Genomic DNA, 20,233 nt, shown 5'->3' with positions numbered 1-20,233 from the left:
AAATAAAAACTTTATTTTACAAATAAAAAATATTGAAACAATTATTAAAATTAGTTAAATACCTGGTTTTGTGAAGTCATAAGCTTCTTAGAATGACTGGATTGATTGTAAAACTCATCCAGCTGTTACACATTAACATTAGTGGCATATGCATAATTATAGCAGACTGACCAACAAAAACTCAGCCAAGTCTGACTAACAAAAACTCAAATGCATAATGGCAAGTACACTCAGATTCTTAAGGAAAACCTGTGCCTCTATACTATTAGAATTAAATGATTGTCATTGTTGACACACCACAGCACACTAACTGAATGTGTTCTCTGCATTTAACCCATATGTGAGAATGTGACATAGTAGAGGGCAGTTAATTCAGCGCCCAAGGAGCAGTGCTTGGGGGCGGTACCTTGCTGGTCGGGGATTCGAACCTGCAACCTTTCAATTACAAGTGCACTTCCCTAAACATTAAGCCACCACTGCCCACACTTTTTTTCTTTCTTTAATTATTTTTTTTTTATTATTTATATTTAGTGCTTTAGTACGGACATCAGTTGTAAGGATTGATGAATTTAAGGGCATAAAGAATTTGGCAAAGGAGACACGTAGTTATTTTTCCTGAGAGGTCAGTGTGTTTAAATAACTGTAATGTGTGGATTGTTTTTTGTATATACAGATTCTATTCTACTTATGAACGAGTTACGGCCGAGATACGGCCGTTCTTAACTTGAAATGTTCATAAGTCGTTATTCAACATCATTTTAAGGGTGTACGCAAGTACAAAAAACTAGTATGCTGGGAGTACGCACACTACGCTGCTGTGCGGCGGGAGTAGCGGCCAGAAGTCATACTAGGCGGAATTGGTGAGCAGAAAAACATATATGTTGTGGACAGGAAACGGGAGCTCAATGAACAGAATTCATCCGTATGCCTGAAAGGTCGTAAGTTGAAAGTTCGTACGTAAGTAGAGGAGTGTCTGTATTGTATTTTTAACATGTAAGTTTGTAGAACTGCTACCTTGGCCAGGTCTCTCTTGTAAAAGAGATTTTTAATCTCAATGGAACTGCCTGGTAAAATAAAGGTAAATAAATGTATAGGAGTTTGAGAAGGTTAGGTGCATGTTGATGGAAGCAGAAGGCCACTGCAGTGCCAGGGAAGGCCGGTGCGATGCCTGGCCCAGATGAGTTTTCTGTCACTCCACCTCAGCCCCTAAAGCCCAGCCCAGCAGAGACTGCCACCATGCCCAGCCTAGGAGAAGCCACCCAGAACAAGAAACCTCTTGCAGTCTTCTCCTCAACTGAACCTCCAGCATCCAGCCCCAGTGAGAAGCCTGTTGTGCCTGTAGACCCCATCTGGGTCCTGACTGTGTCTCTCAACGTTTACCTGTGACTGTTGTACTCCAGGCTTCTAGTCCAGAGAGGACCACTCCATCTGTGCTTCAGACTCCCAGCCCCATGAGGACTGTGCTGCCCAAACCTGAGTCAGTTGCCCCTTTTCTGCTTTGTCCACCCCCAGATGCCCAGGCTGTGCTTCGCTTGTGCTCCCGGGTCCCAGCCCAGAGAAGGCCACTTCACCCATGCTTCTGAGTCCACCCTGCCCATCTCCAGGAGTTCTGGCTCCTCTCAGCTCTATCCATCTCCAAAAGTTCTGGTTCTATCCTGCTCATTGCCATATGCCTTGGCTATGCCCTATTTTGTTGCTAAGTGTCCTGTGTTTTGCACCACTTGCTGCCATGTGCCCTGGCTTTGCCCCACTCTCTACTGTGTGCCCTAGCCTCACCCCATTTGCACCCAGGTTCCCCAGCTTTCTTCATTCTACTCATGGGTGTCCTGTGGGACCCATCCTCGTTCCTCGGTGTTCCACTGAATCTCGCCTCGCTGAGGTCTCATTGGTTCCTGCCTTGTTGTCCCCCGACGTCCCATCTCACCTCTTGTTGTGGATGCCAGCTTGATGCCTGACTTCCATGCTCTGCCCAAGACTTGGGCTGCTTTGGTCCCAGGGTCCAGGGCCATCACCAGTATTTGCGAGGGTCCAGAAGAGAGGCTGGCTGAGTATCTGTCTCCTGGAGACGGAGATGGGGGCACACCATCAGAGGTGGTTGTTCCAACTCCCATCTGCCAAATGTTGCTGACCCAGGCATCTTTCCTGTTGTAGCCTGGAGAGCACTAAGTATGATACCTTCCTGTTCATTCTCCTTCATTGCGCTCGGGGGTGCCCACTTGCCCCAACATCCTAGTCACATCTCTTTGTATTGATCCCTGTTTTTATCCTGCAGTTTCTGCAGCATTGTCCAGCACTGACCCTGTGGGCCCCTCGGCACCCTTTGGTGCATTTCTGCCCTGGTCCCGCCGGCCTCTCAGCACCCTTCATTCCCAGCCCTGCGGGTCTCAGGGCACCACCTGCTCCCACTGACCCTTAAGAGCCTGGAAGGCCCTGGTTCATTGCCCAACATCCCGGGACCCGTGAAGACCACCTCTACTTAAATCATTACCCAGTTGCTATCATCTACCTGCTCAATCGTGTCTAAACCCATTTGGACCAGCCGGCGAGCACTGTGAGGGTCACATTCTTTAACTTTTCCAGTGCATTCAATACCATCAGGTCAACTCTCCTTGGTGAGAAGCTGACGGCGATGCAAGTGGATGCCTCCCTAGTGTCCTGGATTGTGAACTACCTGACAGAAAGACCACAATATGTGCATCTTAAATGCTGTGTGTCTCACGTGGTGGTCAGCAACACCGGGGCACTAGAAGGGACCGTCCTCTCTCCCTTCCTATTCACCCTCTACACCATGGACTTCAGCCACTGCACAGAAACCTGCCATCTCCAGAAGTTTTCTGATGATTCTGCGGTGGTTGGATGCATCAGTGGTGGTGATGAGAGCAGAATCATCTGCAGCTGAACGTGAGAGAACGGAACTGATTGTGGACTTTAGGAGAACCAGAAAACCGGTGACCCATGTTTCAATCCTGGGGTTGATGTGGACATAGTGGAGGACTACAAATACCTCAGAGTACACAAAGACAATAAACTGGACTGGGTTAAAAACACAACATTACTGTACAAAACGAGCCAGAGCTGCCTCTATTTTCTGAGGCGGCTGAGGTCCTTTAACATCTGTCAGACAATGCTCAGGATTTTCCATGAGTCTCTTGTGGCCAGTGCCATACTCTATGCTGTTGCATGCTGGGGCTGCAGGCTGAGAGTAGCAGATGCCAACAGACTTAAAAAACTGATCCACAAGGCCAGTAACATTATGGGGTTGGAGCTGGACTCTCTGAAGGTGGTGTCAGAGAGGAGGATGTTGTCTAAGCTAAGGACAATGCTGGACAATATCTCCCACCCACTCCATGCTGGCCAGTCACAGGAGCACATTCAGTGAGAGATTAAGACTACCTAGATGCACCACTGAACGACACAAGAAATCATTTCTCTTTTCAACTCCTCCACATAAGCACACGTATTACACTACACTGCACTACAAGTATACACCAAAATTCAACCCCATGTATAGTTCATTTCCTGTAATATATTAGGATATTGCTTGTATATCGTTTATATAATATACATAATATATAATATGTATAAGATATAATATATATATAACATATTTTTATATATATATATATATATATATATATATATATATATATAGTTATATATATATATATAGTTATATATATATATAAATATATATATATAGTATTCTGAATCTGAAGTGGTTGTGAGTTTGGTGTGAAAACACCAAAAATTGGTGAGACATGTTCACACTTCCTGTTTGTTAAATCAAAACTTTCTTTTGGCAAATCAAAAATCCATCTGATATCTTTTGTGAAGCTTGGTCAGAAACTCATCTGTGCTAAATTTGGTGAAGACTGGACATAATTTGTAGCATGTGAATTTTTCCTTCTTTTTTTTTGGTTTTGTTCTCTCCATCAGTGCTTGGCTCCTAACAACTAGTAATACAGCACTGTATTTCCCAGAAAGTCTTGTCATCTTGGCTTTTATCCATACTAGTCCCATACTCACCAACCCGTTCACTATTAGTACTGAATGGATCACCTGGCAATGTGTTTTTTTTTACTTGAACGTTTGAGTCTTTGCTGTGACATGTCAGACTGAAACTACACCCATTCATTTATTGTACATTCCATTTATATGACAGTTTGCAGGATATTTCCTCACCGACTAGGTGGTTACTTGTAAGTGAACTTACAAGTCAGGAGGGGGGAGGGGGGGGGGGAGCACGCGATTTGCAAATAGGTACAGGAACAGAAACGGCATAAATGGAGCCTTGGTTGTATTAATAAACGCATAGTGTTTGTCAGTTTAGTACTTCACTGTTGAGAAGTAGTGAAACATAATAACCGTTGTGACAAACAAAGACTGACGCAAATATTTTTAAGTATATGTCTCCTTTTTAATAATAGGTCGCCAAAAAATTAAACTACACAAAAAAATTCGAAAATAGTTATAACTATTATATTTTTTAGTATAAACTAAACAATATTAAAAACCTCGAAATACAACGCTCTTTCAAAAAGATGATCGAGTCCAGGCATTAAGCAATATAAACCTTGAGATACAATGCTCTTGAAATAAATGTTACACTTAAAGCACAGAGGCCTATCTCCAGGAGCAATGATGAGACGCGATTAGGGGCGAATGTGACTAGCAAGAGGAAACAAAGGGAAGGGAAGAGGAGTGGTCAGCTGGACTGTGAAACAGGGCTCAGAAGAAAGCCTGACTCAGGAAGGGATTTGAGGGGAAGAGGGAGGGATCAGGCAGGCGGGCAGGGGTTGCTGTGAGTGACTCGGCATTCAGGTGTGGCCTGCGGCGTAGTTCCACGGACCGCTCTGCCTTTTCCCCGAAGCCCCAACTTCCCCGCAGGCCTCTCCCGACAGTCCTACGCGAAGAAGCAGCGCTGCTTTCCTGTCTCTTATCCGGACGGTGACGTACCGACGATCGCAGTGTTACTTCTAATGAAAGGTTATAAAGTGTCTCCTCAGTAACGCCATTTGTTAAATATTTAACAAATAACAGCTCGGTGTCCGTGTCGGAACAATGTATTGTTATTTAACTTAATAGCAGGCAGGAAAAATACGTGTGTAATGTTGCTAGTTGACGATCGACATAAAAAAAGTTGTTGCCGTGTTGTTAACTTAAACATTACGTTAACTTTGCTTTCTAACAGAATGGCAGTATTAGTCATGTTCCGACAGATTTGTCCTAAAGTATTTAGTTGCCAACAGTTGTAAGTCGTTCGTTTTTTGGGGCGTTTGGTTAAGATCTACAAAATAGGAACCGAGAGTTAAAATGCGCCTTTTTGGTGTTACCCAGTGGATGCCATATTTTTTAAATACATATGTGATCATATCTGTTCTGCATTCTGCATGTGACCATTATCAGTGCTAATATCGGCTTGTTATGCTTGTCCAGGAAACAGAAGTGAGGGATTGACAAATTAAGCGAAAGAAGCTCGATTTCATCCTTATCCGCCCTGCAGTGGAGCAAAGACGCGCGGAACTAACCATTTGTTAACCGGAATGGAGGAAAACAAGAAAGCCTGTTAAGAAAGTACATTTTGTTTCGGGGTCGTTGGGATTGTGATCATTCCAGAGATTGTAGGATGACTGAAGTCAAAAGAAGGAGAGAAAGAGAAGAAAAAACAAAGAAAAGTGATAAAAGTTTAGACTTTCATGTACAATAACTGCTGGGAATTTAAAACGCACTTTTTATTTTTGGTATGACAGGAAAACAAATGTAATGTAAGAGTTTCAGTACATCCACTTACAAAGTTGAATGGTATGTGGAAAACATATCTTTGGTTAAAAACCTTGAGGCCTGGATGACTGATGTGAGCTGGGAAGAGCTGAAGACTGGAGAATTTAGGATGTTTTGTTGGACAAATTACTGATGACCGTAACTGGAATAAGCAGCATATGAATTTCAATGGATTACACTTATGCGATAACTGGAACCTTTGTCTGTCTTGCTGAAACTGGGAAAAGCAGCGTGGGAAGTTAATACGTGGATGTGGAGAAAATGCAATAGATTTACCTCAACAGAAAACAGGAAGTAGCACTTCTCAGCAGTGTTTTGGGAATGCACAGAAATGGACAACTTGAACGCTAAGCAGAAGGGCCGTTGTAGCATGGGACTGTAGATTAAATACTCTGAACTGGAGGTCAGGAGGCACTGGATTTGGAATCATACACAACTGGAATTCCTCTCTGTGGATGTACTGTCTTTGAAGAGGGGGAATGGCCGCTAAGGATTACAACCATCTCTTCAAGTTGCTCATCATTGGAGACTCCAGTTAGTGTCTTACGTCTGGGAGTGAATACAGCCCTTTCATGTGAAGTAGTTTGGAGTTTGTAGGAATTCTTGTATTGTTTTTTTATTGTTTGGTAAATTTGGATGGCATAAGCAGAGTGGGTCAAGTTTAATGTTGAAGGGGGCAGAATTATTAATGCTAAAACTTTTTTATTGTGTCACAAGGCTAGTGCCTAGGGTTTGGTGTGTGTTATTTATACCAACATTATTTTAAGCATGGCAGCAAGCACAGCAACTTAACTAGCAGAAATTCCAGATCAGCTTAGTACTTAGTTTGTCATCAAGTTGCAAAAAAGTTACAAGAGTTCACCACCTCGTGCAAAATGGATTAAAGTTAACTTTGTTAAAGTGCATTAAATGTTGTTTTCTGCTGAACTTTTAAAATTTTACCCACTACTTTCTTAGTAGCTGATGTATCATTCCTTGCTGCTTTATCATATCAGTTAATTTCTGGCTAACATTTGTCAATGTTGATGTATGCATTATGCTCGGAAAGCGTACAGGAAGAATTTAAAGAAGTAAAACTAGTACACCGGCACAGTGTACTCTAGGCAAATAGCAGAAAACTGTTTGATAGTTATTAGCTGATACTTGTTTTATCCACTTTTTCCATTTGCTGTTGCTGTTCTCTGTCCTCTTCAGATGTGGGGAAAAGCAGTCTGTTACTACGATTCGCAGATAACACTTTCTCAGGTGATTATTAAGTCCCTATTCGTTCATCAGCTCTAATGCAGGAAATATGGCTGTAGTCTAAAATATTGCTGCCATTTTTCTATGGGATATAAGTCGTTGAATCTCTTGTTTTTTGGATTATATATAATTGCAAGACATCTTTTTTTGTTAAACACCCAGCTGTATGAACAGGTAAAGTAATTAAATGCTTTGGACAAGGAAGCTCCAGTAAAGCTTCATCCTGGGGTATGAGCTTCCAACTTTCAGGTCAAAAGTACGTCCTTAGACACAGTCCTGGTAATTAAGCTGACTGACTCACCACAGGTGAGTCATTTAGATGAAGGGAGAGTCCAGAAACTGAATACTAGCCTACTGGCTAGTACGAAAATGCATGTTGGATCACATTTTTACTGATCTAGCCCACTTAGGTATATCAAAAATTCTTAAGTTCCTCCCTTGCTTAGACACCATACTGCCTGCAGTCCTGTCAATGTATGTTCTATCCAGGCAGCTATATCACCACAATAGGAGTCGACTTCAAGATCCGCACAGTGGACATCGATGGGGAGAGAGTCAAGCTGCAGATATGGGACACTGCTGGACAGGAGAGGTTCAGAACAATCACCTCCACGTAATCACTCTCAACTCCTTTTTTTATAATTCCTCAGTAAAAAAAAATCTTACGGCCTGTAATTGCAGTATTGTCTGTATTGTGAGTAGGATAACTAAATATGCATTTCTTACCTGTTGGGAAGAAATTCTCGCGGTTTTCCATATTAGTGAGTATTAGTACTTCTTCTGTTAACATTTACTTTAATTCTCTTCTGATGATATGCTCAGAATTTTAGTCAGGCTCTATTGTTTTGTAGACAAGCCTCTGGAGTGGGGTAGGGCGTACAATGTAGAATAAATCTGATTTGCCATTCTTCTGCATTGCATTGCTCTCCGTATGTTTTCTTATCTTCATGTCTTTACATCGTGCGTTAGAAAAACCAATATGAAAGAAACAAGTATTTTCTTAAAATTTTTCCCTGATCTTACTGTGTGGAAACACCTACTTGAAATAATTCCTTCAACCAAATTGGTTCAAACCAAAGGGAATAAAACTACTTTTAAACATTTAACCAAAAAATGAATCTGTCACCTTACACTGTGTAACAGGAAAGGCTGGGAGTTCGTATTGTTCTGATGCTTTTTTTAAATGCAATTTCTCAGTTTTGTTTGCAACCTCATGTCATCTTTCATTTGGAACTGATTCGTCTTTCCTCGCTCTCCTAGGTATTATAGGAACACTCATGGTGTGATTATCGTATATGATGTCACAAATCCAGAGTCCTTTGTAAATGTCAAGAGGTGGCTGAATGAGATCTCTCAAAATTGTGACAGTGTGTGCAAGATCCTTGGTAAGCTTTTGCTTTTGAAACATAATGTATTGATTTGACAAGAAGGGATTATTCTAGAAAATTCAGTGTGTGTTTTTTTTTTGCTTGCTTTTTAAGTGGGAAACAAGAATGATGACCCTTCTAAAAAGCAGGTGGATTCCCAGGATGCTCAGCGCTTCGGGGAATCTGTTGGTGTGAGAGTCTTTGAAACAAGCGCCAAGGAAAACATTAATGTAGAAGAAGTAAGTTGGTTTCTGCCGTTATATTGTCCTCAGCTGTGGCTTTTACCACAGAACCTGCTATTACATTAAAAAAACATAACTTTTTAAAAATAAGAAATGCACAATACAGCCTTATACAGTCATAATATAGAAAACAAGATAGCAACCTAATACTTTGTTATAATGCCTGTGAATAAAAATTCTGTTGTGCACAGCAATGTTCAAGGACAGGTGTGAAGTTGTGAGATGAGCCTCAAAGATTAGTTATATTGTACCATAATTAAGCAGCATTGCATTTATTGAACTCCTTATCAAAATTATATGGATAACGTATACAATGGTAGCTGAAATGTTACTGCTGGGGAAATGGTGATGACAGCTGTTTTCTTGCTTACAGCTTATTTTCCAAAAGGGCCATTCATGACTGCACCGTTACACAGAAGGAGCTTGCGCATATATGTCTTGTGATTTGTATTTTCCTAACTATTTTAAAGGGAAAATGTATTAGAACAAAGCCATTTTGTTTACACACAGGATTCCTGGTATTTGCAATAGGTTTTAGAGCAGTGACATGAAGTCGCTATAGTCCCAAACTCTGGAACTCTCCCAGACAGCATGAGAGCTACTGAATGTCTCTGTACGTTCAAAACTAGGCTGGTATCGTTCCACATTGCGTATAATAATCCAGAGTAATCAGTTATTTTACTATGTATTTTTTTATTTTATTCATTTCTTTGGGAGAAGGTAGAGGCTAGTGTCCCCAGTGACGTAAGGGCCTGAGAGGGTGGTCCTCTACAGAGACCAGGGAGGGTGGTCTAAAGTCTCCTGGATAATTAGAGTCCCACATTTTTGGTATTATTATTATTGTTGGTTGTTTAGTTTTAATAATTTAAAAACTGATTCTATTTTTTATTTTCTGTGCTTATTTTTATGCTTGCTTTAATTCCTTACTTCTACATGTCTGTAAAGCACTTTGCAAACCCTGTGGTTCAAACGGTGCTGAATGACTGAATGAAGAACGAAAGTTATTACAAGTCAGCATTAAAATATTGGCACTCTGGTTATAAATATTGAAATATTGGCCTGGGATGCCTGTCCCTCGCTTGCACAGTTCATGCTGTTATGCTTTTGTGTTTCTGTGTATTTCCAGATGTTCATGGCGTTCACTCATATGGTCCTGAGGGCAAAGAAACAGAGCCAGATACGGATGGAGAGAGAGCGTGAGAGAGAGAAAGACACTGTCAACTTCAACTCTCAGAGAGACCGAGACAGAAGAAAGAGAGGGAAAAAGTGTTGCTAATTAGCTGGAGGACGACTAACACTTAGACACTGACACTGAAATCATGTGGCCAGAGAAATTATATAGAGTTAACCACTGTAATACTCTGAATATTTTCAATGTCTTATGAATGTTAATTTTTTTTATTAAGAAAGAATGAAAATTAGATGTTAATATAACACGCAATAGTTATCAACTGGAATCTATATTGTAACCTTAAGGTTGCATGTTTAATTGATTAACCATTGTTGTACTGCTGCAGAACTGAGTAACTGATGTGTGTCTGATAACACCTGTAAAGTTTAAAGAGCTTAAATAAAGTATGAAGTTAAAGTCCTTTCTGACCCATTAACTTCTCACCATCCCAGTACAGCCTGATCTTCTGAACGGAGTTGCCTTGGTTGTCATGTGGCTAATTTTTCCCTAAAATATGTCCCGCCCCCCCAGCTCCAAAGGTCATACACTTGTAGTAGCACAAGTGTTGTGGGTGGTGCAATTCTGTCTTTATTTTGATGCCCCATTTCACACTCACAAATGTCTTGGTCACTGAATCCTCACGACTTTTCGGGTGTGGATTCAGTTCCCACCTCAGGCAGTGTGTATCAGGTTTGCACGTTTTTTGCATGATTCCCCTGCATACTATGGTTTCATACGTGATTAGATGAACTGATCTTCCTAAAGTGCCAGTTTGTGTGTTGTGTGCGCAGTAATGGAATTCTTATCCACGGTGTCCTCTGTGTTGTGCCTTGTTTCCTGTGATACACTTCAGAACCACCCCAGCTTATGACCTGGATAAGTGGTTGTGAGACAAACAAGTGAAATTGTCTTTTTAATATGCAAAATTCACCTCCATGTGTCTAATAGATTCCTCAGGATGTATTCCACCTAGTATTTCCCGTAACGCCATGCGCCCATTAAACGTATTTACACTCGCATGGTTCAACCGTAATCTTTTTAAAGGAATGATTGCAACTATGTAGACTACACTCCATAGCGGAAATTGACTAGAAATTGATATTGTTGTAATGAGTTCAAGCAATCGCCAGACGGCGGCAGTGCGCAACATTTGAAGAAGATCATTGTCGACACTGCGCACTTTTTAACTGTTGGGGAGGGGTGTATCCCCAGTATTAAACTTGTCTTCATTCATTCACCCCCCAATAAATAGACCTTTATATATGAACAGTTGCCACACCCCAAATATGAAACACACTCCGACGCTGTTGATGATTCACGTAAGGCTGTAAAGTTTATCCATCCATAGGCTAATTGCCACCTGTCCCGTTTTTTTTATTATTATTTTTTGCGAAAATGTACTTCCAATTTTGAGTTGCATAGTTCCAAATAAAATTTCCCTTCTTTGCACTGTTGTTCTTTTAGAAATAAAATAATTTCCTTTATATGTCCAATTCTGTATGTAAACGGCAAAACAGTATAACGGCGAGGATTGGCCATCTCTATACTTCTATATGATTGGTAGCAGAAATATGAACGTTTACCTTATTACCTAGCAACTGCCTCGGCTGTCAGTCTGACACGCACATCCACATTCCTTGACTATCATGCTAGCTAGATGTAACGTTAATTTGTTAAGAAAAAAAACTTTCTATTTGTTTTGCGGTAATAGGGAGAGACGGATGAAGCGGACGACAAAACAACATCAAAAAGACAAAAAACAGTATCTTTTTATAACAAGAAACTGAAACATTTCCAAAAACTGTATGACGGGATGCACTACCAACTGGGCAAAGAACCCAGAACTAAGTTTTTCTATGTATCCTGAAAAGTAAATTTTTGTTTTCACTTCGGCAGCTCATTAAAACTTAAAATCCGAAACAGATCACAATAAATCCAAAAAATGGAATTTGGAAAAAACTGCGCGGAGTCACACACATGCAAACTCCACACACGGAGTCACACACATGCAAACTCCACACACGGAGTCACACACATGACAACTCCACATACATGCAAACTTAGACTTGCACCCCTCCCCTCCCTGCATAAACGTTATTTGTGGTATTAATTAAACAAATTAATGTGATTTTCTGGTAACGTTTTTGTTATGATTCACGCATAATAATAAATCATACAGTAATAAAACAGGCGAGTCTTGATGCATTTCTGAGTGAATCGGTATTAAACATGTTCTCTAACAATCAGCCAATTTCGATGATTTAAATGAATTATCACTAGGGCTAAATAATTGTGATATTTTATAAGGGCCTCGTCTATTGCATTTTTATTGAAAGAGATTGATGTACTAAAACGTGATATTGAATAAGCTGTTTCTCTTGATGCAATTTGTACTCAAGGCATCTCTGTAAAATATGCTGTAAAACATTTTACAGTTCACTTTATCACTTAACTGAGCACGGATTTAACGATATACAAAATATTTGCATTGGCCTTTGAATGATAACGATTAAGGTGAAAAGGCTTAAGACAACTGATTGACTTATTTAGGACAACCAAATATCTCTTATTACTTACTGGTCGTAAACAATAACTTGCTAAAATCATGAAACTGTAATTCGAAGAGATAAGTATAAAATTGGCAATGATGAATTCATAGGCTGGTAGAAAATGACGAAAGAACGGGCGCATTTTTTTCACACCAGCGGAGCTGGACCTTTTGCTCGCTGGATACGAAGAATTTCAAGATTTAATATGCAAAAGATGTAACACTGCAAAAATAGCGCAAATCAGAAAAGACGGCTGGCAAAAAGTGGCCGACAAATTAAACGCGTAAGAAGTGTGCATTGCATTTACATAATGCAGCGTTTCATTTCCTGTTTCAGATTAATTATCATTTAATGTCATAATTGCAGATCAAACGTGAGCACTATGAGAACATGGGAACAGGTTAAAGTGAAGTACTGTGTATAATATGTGTGTGTGTGTGTGTGTATAATATGAAAAGGTACAATATTTCTTTTTGGCTAAAGCGGTATCTTTCGAAAAGAATTTCCTCCGGGAACAATGAAGGATCATGCCGATCGCGCAAAACCCTGCCTGTATGAAATTCTCTTCTTATAATTTGCGCACCGATATCAATTTGTCGCTCATTCAGGAATGGCGAGGCCATGGCTGATTGGATTTCAACGCACGGACACTGATTACGTGTGTGAGCTAATCCTTGTTTACACAGAACAAACCTGCTCCGAGCAGTTTTGAGGATTTGGATGTGCTGCCATGACAACACATCCAGCAAGAGTTTCGGGAAACCGACAGATCCAGGATCATGCCAAATCATCAACAATTACATCCGGCTAAACGAGTAATCCACGTACAAAAAACATCCCCCAAGACTTTTAATCATGACCAAAACCATACCAAGACTTGAACATTCACAATCAGAATTTAGATAATTTTTTTGATAGAGTGCACCCATATTGGAGCTATATTTTCATTCACGTAATTCCAAAAGATGCTATTACTGAAAAACTTTAATGTTCACATACTCTAAACAACAATGCAGATGTATAAAAAACATAATGTAACAAAATCGCATACACAAAGCTCTCCCACATCTCCCGGACAGCGATAGTAAAGTACAACTCTAACAATTGACACTATATGATAAACACTACCATCCATCCATCCATCCATCCATCCATCCATCCATCCATTTTTCAAACCGCTTATCCTACTGGGTTGCGGGGGGTCTGGAGCCTATCCTGGAAGCAATGGGCATGAGGCAGAGAACAACCCAGGATGGGGGGCCAGCCCATCGCAGGACACACACATTCACCCCTACGGGCAATTTCGCAAGTGTTGGCATGTTTTTGGACTGTGGGGGGGAAACCGGAGTACCCGGAGGAAACCCCACGATGACATGGGGAGAACATGCAAACTCCACACACATGTAACCCAGGCGGAGACTCAAACCCAGGTCCCAGAGGTGTGAGGCAACAGTGCTAACCACTGCACCACCATGCCCCCCCCAGTGGTTCTCACTTCAACAATAAAGTTTTCAGACATGTCTCTAAACGCTTCATTACTGAATGATCCTCCATTATCACTGAAAGAACAGGAATCCAGGAATTAATGAAATGTTTCACAATCTCCCTGGATTTGTTTGTGGTCTATTATATGCAGATATTTGATATTTGTTGCCTGCACTCAAAAGCAGTTTGTGTGGCTTTTCAGCTGAGGTATGGCCAAACTGCCTATGATGCTTGCGTAAGACCTTTTGCTTTTCAAGAGCTACCAACTTCTCTGTGTTGATTAGAAGTACATTATCATCACGCTCTGGGCTTTCCTTGGCTGCTATGTTACTGTTATGATACAGTAGTGTCTCAAGGATGTGACCTCAAGCTGTAAAGGTTCCCCATTTCTAAGGTCTACAATAGCCTCTACCTTTTTTACTGATGGTTTACTTAAATGTACAGTAAGGGAATGTCTACTGGGACAACCTCTGTTTTTATTTGAAAGCTAATTGTGCCACTTTTTTGCAGGAATTTTTACTTTGCTAATGGAAAACACTACAATGACCATCCCCAAATTTGAAAGGTTTGTTGCTGATGCCATATTTCATATTCTTTACCTGTCTAACACCGTGAATGTTAGAACTGTGTTGGGAAGTATAATATTAAATTTCTGCAGTCTATTATATTGACATTCAAACTCCACAATGCAGTCAGGCATTGACATACTACCGTCTACTACTGTCTCCAATAATCTGATCAAAATCCATCATACTGTCAATCCTTTTCCTCATTGAGAAAACCATTACAGTATCTACTTTTTCTAAAGGACTATCCATACCGTTTTCATGGGCAACTACTTCTAGAGCTGAGTCCCTGGCTCATTGTGACAGTGATAAAGCAAATGCTACTGCTTGCTTTTTCTTTTTCAAGTCCGTTACTCGTGTCCATATTTCAATAAAATTTTTCCAGAATTTATACAACTTTTTTTTTTTTCATCAGAAAGCAATGGTAATCTAAAATTCACAGAATACCATTGTTTCCATTGCTACCATTGTTAAATCTGAAACTCTACCACTATTGTCAGTTTTACGACAAACGTTTTTTATTCGCTCCTTCACACCACCACCAACTGCTGCCTCTATTGCCAGCATGTTCAAACTGGGACATGATGTTTTATTTCAGTTATTTCTCGGGACACTGGTAAGCATAGCCTGAAATCAATACTGCCCTGGTAAATCTGGGACATCTGGTCACAGAGCAGATGGGATAGACTGTCAAAGAGTATAGCAGAACTCTGGAACAGGGATAAGACTATAAGTGTACTACAGTGCTGTATCTGAGAGTCAGTGTACGTGTTACAGTATTTTAGGTTTGGATGTCAGCAGACTCTGTGGCGTCCTGCGATGGGTGGGCCGCTTCCTCAGCCTCCTCCAGCTGGCACTTCAGCTGCTGCAGACAGGAGTTCATCTTCTCCACCTGCAGGGTGAGCCGCCAGCATCAGAGCCTTGCTGCACAACTAAGCTTCCCTGGGGAAAAACCAACATTCCCATGTGTGTAAATGTGCCAGTTCCGAGAAACTGATTTGTGACAGAAACTCTAATGCTCTGTCCTTTTGTGCTGTATTTTCTGCCAGAATTCAATTCAGCTCATGAAAATTAAAATGTCCATGGGTCTAGGTGAGAAATAAACAGAGTTATTGTATTTTTTGTAACAGCTGCTTATTTGACATGTCACTCTACCTTTTACGATTTTAAAGAGAACAGGATTTCAACCACTTTGAATATTTTTGATGATATATTGAGAAAGTGATGAGCCAGCTCCACTCCAAGCCCCATTCTTCATGGCTTGTGTAGACCACTCATCACCTTGTTTTTAGAGATTTTCACTCCCTTAGCCTGGCACTTGGCTGACAGGGTTTCACATGGCAGTTTTAGCCTTCCTCTAGCAGTTTAGAATAAGCCTGCAGAGTCATTGGATAGCAGAATTCCCTGGTCTTTGAACTGCTCCGTGGTCCTCCTCTCATCATCCACCTGCAGAATGACGTCCTTCAGCTTCTTCTGTGTGCGACACACTGTCTTGGTGGCCTGCTGTCTCTCCATGAGTGAGGCAAGGAGAAGGTGGTGGTGGTGGTGGGGGGGGGGGGGGTCAGTGAGTTTTGGTAGCAAACAAAGCTGTGAGACTCCATTATATGCATGGCAACTCAAGCTCTGCTCAATTCAACTCGACATTATGTGCATTCTGTGCTCAACTTGACATTGGCATAGATTCAAGTGCAGGTGCTATGCAGAACGTCAATTAAACAAATAAAATACAAAAAAAATCCTATCCGAATATCTGGCTGAATATCCGATTATGGGTTGGGGGAGTGCGCTCACGGCACCCAAAACTGACGCAGAGACAAGAAATATTAATGGTACGTTTCCCAAAAACATTGATGCTAATCATGTTAGCCGTAAAGTGCAATGCTGCACGTGCCCAGACATGCAAGGTACAAATATGGCAGGTGATACGGATCAGGTAGTGACACACGACTTAACCAGCAGATGGTTTTGATACGGAGCCCAGCTTATGATATAATGATAAAAAAAAAATCTTTTCAGGGGCATCTCTGCGTTCTTTTAATTAGGGTGGCACAGAGGGAACAAAGAATCAGTCAGGGGTGGGAGTACTGGAAATCAGAAAATTGAATCATAATCATAAATAAATTGTTTTGAAAATTACCATAGAACTTTTTTTGCATGGACAGAACTGAACAATTTTTATATATTAAAAAAATCTCTGGCATGAATTATTCATTTTACAGTATTTATTTGTAACAAAAATTCCATTATGTTCTTCATTTGTTCTCACCTTGAAATGTATTGATTTTTTAAATTTTAAGATAACACTCTCAAACCTCACCTTTCTATATCTACAACTTTATTTGTAGCTTTCTTGGAAGAAGCGATTATGCCTTTAATCTTTTAAACAATTAAGTCACAGCTCTTCACTAGACTGCAGAAGTTAGCAAATTACCTACATATTCAACGTGTCTCTCTTAGGAGTTCAGCTTTATAAGCTATTATACGCGTCAGATTCGTCACATATTCATATATTTAGAACTTTAAAACTGAGTTTGTACATATTACGAACAAATAACCGGTCTATAGTCGAGTAACATCTGCTGTTTGAAAAAAGAAAGCCCGCTCTTTAAAACATGCAGAAAGCACTGAGATCCAATGAGCAGAATTGTCAGGTTGTCAGGAAGTGATTTATAGCGCTCTTATCCAATGACCGGCATTGTTAGGTTGCCAGGAAGTGATTGACAGCGCTTTTATCCAATGACCGGCATTGTTAGCTTGCCAGGGAGTGAGTGAGTGACAACGCTCTGATCAAATGATGTTGGGGACTGTCAGATTGACGGTATTCTGCCCAAATGCCATTATGGGGATCATCAGGGGGGCCAAACGTATTTCAGGGGGGCGGGTGCCACCCCATGCCCCCCTTATAGATCCGCCCCTGTCCGCAACAGGTTGCCGTCCTTTACATTGTCCCTTTTGCCATACAGTATAACAAGGAGGATTATTCAAAAGTGGGGGGCAGCATGGTGGTGCAGTGGCACTTCGAGTCTTTACTTATTTTTTAAGTAAAAAATATTGTATAACTAACAAAGTAAAAGTATTTATCCCTTATATTTTTTATAATAACAATAATAAGTATACTTTTTAAAAATATATATTTATTAAAAATGGCTTCTCAAATGTTGAAACATGTTTTACTAGTGAAGAGCAACTTTTAAACATAATAAAAATTGAAAGAATAAAAAACAAATCATGAGGAAACTTTGTATATATGAAAGTACATGCTGACATTTGGAGATGTACCTAATTATTAAGTATGTTTTTAAACCCTGCAACTTCTGTACCATGGTTCCAGCTAATATTTCAAATGTCCCAAATGAACTCGGACCACAAAGTGGCAACGTAATTCATCAGGAATCTGGTCTATTTATTGTTCCACTTTTAATCTTTTGTTAATAAAATTTATTGTGTCAAATTTTCAAGATGCTGGCATCCTGTCAGGTGTGCTACTATCTTGCAGTACTTTAAGAAGACCTAAAAGAATTGTGTCAAAAACAAAAGACTATTCTGTAGGAGACATTGGAACACTAAATTTAGTTAAAAAATTCAGACTGTGTGAGCAAATGCCCCTCTCGATTGATCAACTGGGAGATTAATAGAATGTTATTGTTAACCCTTTGTGTAAATAAAAGTATTAATTCTTAAATTTTATGTCTTCTTTATTCTAAATTAATTTGTATAAGGAGAGTAATTATCTTTGTATATAAAAAGCCAGGATTCAAATGCTGGCTTAATTATTGTTTTCTTTTTTTGTTCAATGGATAAATGCTTAATGCTAATGTATCAAATGTGACGAAACACGTAATCAAGCAATTCAGCTGCGGTACATTTGCTTTGTCCCACGGTGCACTGCCTTTACAACTTATTTATGGATTAATTTGTGTTATTAATTAACTGTTAATATATATGAAATGAAGCAATGGTATGTAATATGCATACAATGTATTAATTAATAAATGTTAGAGAGAAAGTTATTCTGAAAATCCATGGGCTGTGCATTGTTCCCCAGGATCCTCTGATCAAGGCACACTTCATAGGACATGGCTGTCCTATTTTGGTCCCATATTTGGTTTCAGAGCTATTAACCCCTTAGTGCGTTGCCCCAATGGCATGTAATATACATGCAATGTATTAATTAATAACTGTTAAAGAGAAAGTTATTCTGAAAATCCATGGGCTCTGCATTGTTCCCCAGGATCACCAAGGCACACTCCATAGGACATGCCTGTCTCATTTTGTTTCACAGCTATTAACCCTTCAGTGTGTTGCCCCATTGCACTTTAAATGGATGCAATATAATAATTAATGACTATGACAAACAAAAATAATCTGAAAATCCAACTTATCTATAGTTTTAAAGTGATTAACCCATTCATGTATTGTCCCATTGCACATTATACGGATACATTCGAACATTCAAAAATTAATAAAAAATTGTACGTAAGGCAATCTGGGAAACAAAGGGGTGTGCAACAGTCACCATGAGCCCAAAATGCTAAACCACCATGTCGTTACAGCCGAAAGGACCTATTATATTAACATGATTTTGCACAACTCACGAAATGCTTTGGAGCGCAAAAATAATCGGTGTGCATCATTGTCTGTGTAGTGGACATCACGATTCTGTCATTAAAAACACCCCACCTTCCATTAAAAGTTATTAAAGTCAGAAAAATGAATATCGAATATGAGGCTAAATTAACCACGGTACTCATCCTTGAGAGTGGATCAGAGGATGAGGGATTTCGGGCTCCGTTTGAATTTGTTTTTAATTGTATGTCAGACATGCTTATTTATTGTGAATGAAAAGGCCAATCCCTGTGTACTGTGCTTGCAGTGCTCCTGAATCAGAGGATGGGTGCTACAGTATCAGTGTGTAAATAAAAGTGTGCAAATAAAGCGCTAAAACAACTAGTTATCTCTGCAATTGCCGTATGAACATTTAGCTATCATTTTATTACAATATAATCATATTTTATACAGTCATGTGAAAAATTTAGGACACCCATTAAATATTTAGTACTTTATTAAGAAAGATCAGCATATTCATATTAAATCTTGTTTCAAATTATATTTGTAGATAAAGGTGATCTAATTCCATCACCTTTGCAAAAACAAGAAACAAATTCACTTATTTAATAAAAGAAATTAACTAAGATGCCTGACTGAGGAAAAAGTTAGGACACCCTATGCCCTAATAGCTAGTATGTCCTCCCTTGGCTGAAATAACCTCTATAAGACGTTTCTGAAACTATATCAATCTCCTAAATCGCTGGCAGAAAGTTTTCCCCACTCTCCAGTGCAGAACTCCTTAAGTTGTGTGATGTTTGAAAGATGTCTCGCGTGTATGGAACTCTCCATTTCAAAGTTTTTTCTTGGTAGATTTACTGGAATGTTTTGGGTCATTGTGATGTTGCATGGTCCACCCCCACTTCAGCTTCAACTTCTGGACACATTGTCCTCAAGCACCCTCTGATACGATGAATTCATAGTTACTCTGTTACTGTGTACAAATAATTCAACTTTAGGTTGATCTGTCCAAAGCATATTGTTCCACAAGTCCTGGTCTTGTGGAATCTAGGTGGTCTGTGGCAAACTTCCGTCTTGCCCTGATATTTCTTTTTTTGACAGCAAGGGTTTCCTCCTTGCGCATCTCCCATGTAAATCAAACGGGTGCTGTCTCTTTCTAATGGTAGATGCATGTACCTTCACGTCAAATGTGGCAAGAGCTTCCTGTATGTCCATGACATTTTAGGATTTTTAGAGAATTCTTTCAGCATCTTGCACTCTGATC

The 20,233-nt window shown here is 39.9% G+C and overlaps 2 protein-coding genes across 4 annotated transcripts in view; one reads left to right on the top strand and one right to left on the bottom strand.

Annotated features, from left to right (window-relative positions):
• The window catches only part of LOC125741700 (carbonic anhydrase 4-like), a 250,869-nt gene that overhangs the window by 200,571 nt on the left and 30,065 nt on the right, over positions 1-20,233 (bottom strand). The window lies entirely within an intron of this gene.
• On the top strand, positions 4,698-10,223 carry LOC125741705 (ras-related protein Rab-35-like). Of its 2 annotated transcripts, none has more exons than XM_049012951.1 (7): positions 4,698-4,947; positions 5,437-6,315; positions 6,976-7,026; positions 7,513-7,636; positions 8,284-8,408; positions 8,505-8,629; positions 9,759-10,223. In XM_049012951.1, the coding sequence occupies exons 2-7, from the start codon at positions 6,261-6,263 to the stop codon at positions 9,906-9,908; spliced, it is 630 nt and encodes a 209-aa protein (XP_048868908.1). In that variant the 5' UTR covers positions 4,698-4,947; positions 5,437-6,260; the 3' UTR covers positions 9,909-10,223. The 2 variants fall into 2 exon arrangements, with proteins under 2 accessions (XP_048868908.1, XP_048868907.1); XM_049012950.1 differs by having other exon boundaries at positions 4,698-4,986.

This window comes from Brienomyrus brachyistius, chromosome 5 (genome assembly GCF_023856365.1).
Source record: "Brienomyrus brachyistius isolate T26 chromosome 5, BBRACH_0.4, whole genome shotgun sequence".
NCBI classification, from domain to species: Eukaryota; Metazoa; Chordata; class Actinopteri; order Osteoglossiformes; family Mormyridae; genus Brienomyrus; species Brienomyrus brachyistius.
Note: the sequence above shows the minus strand (reverse complement) of the source record. Positions and strands in the feature narration are given on the sequence as shown.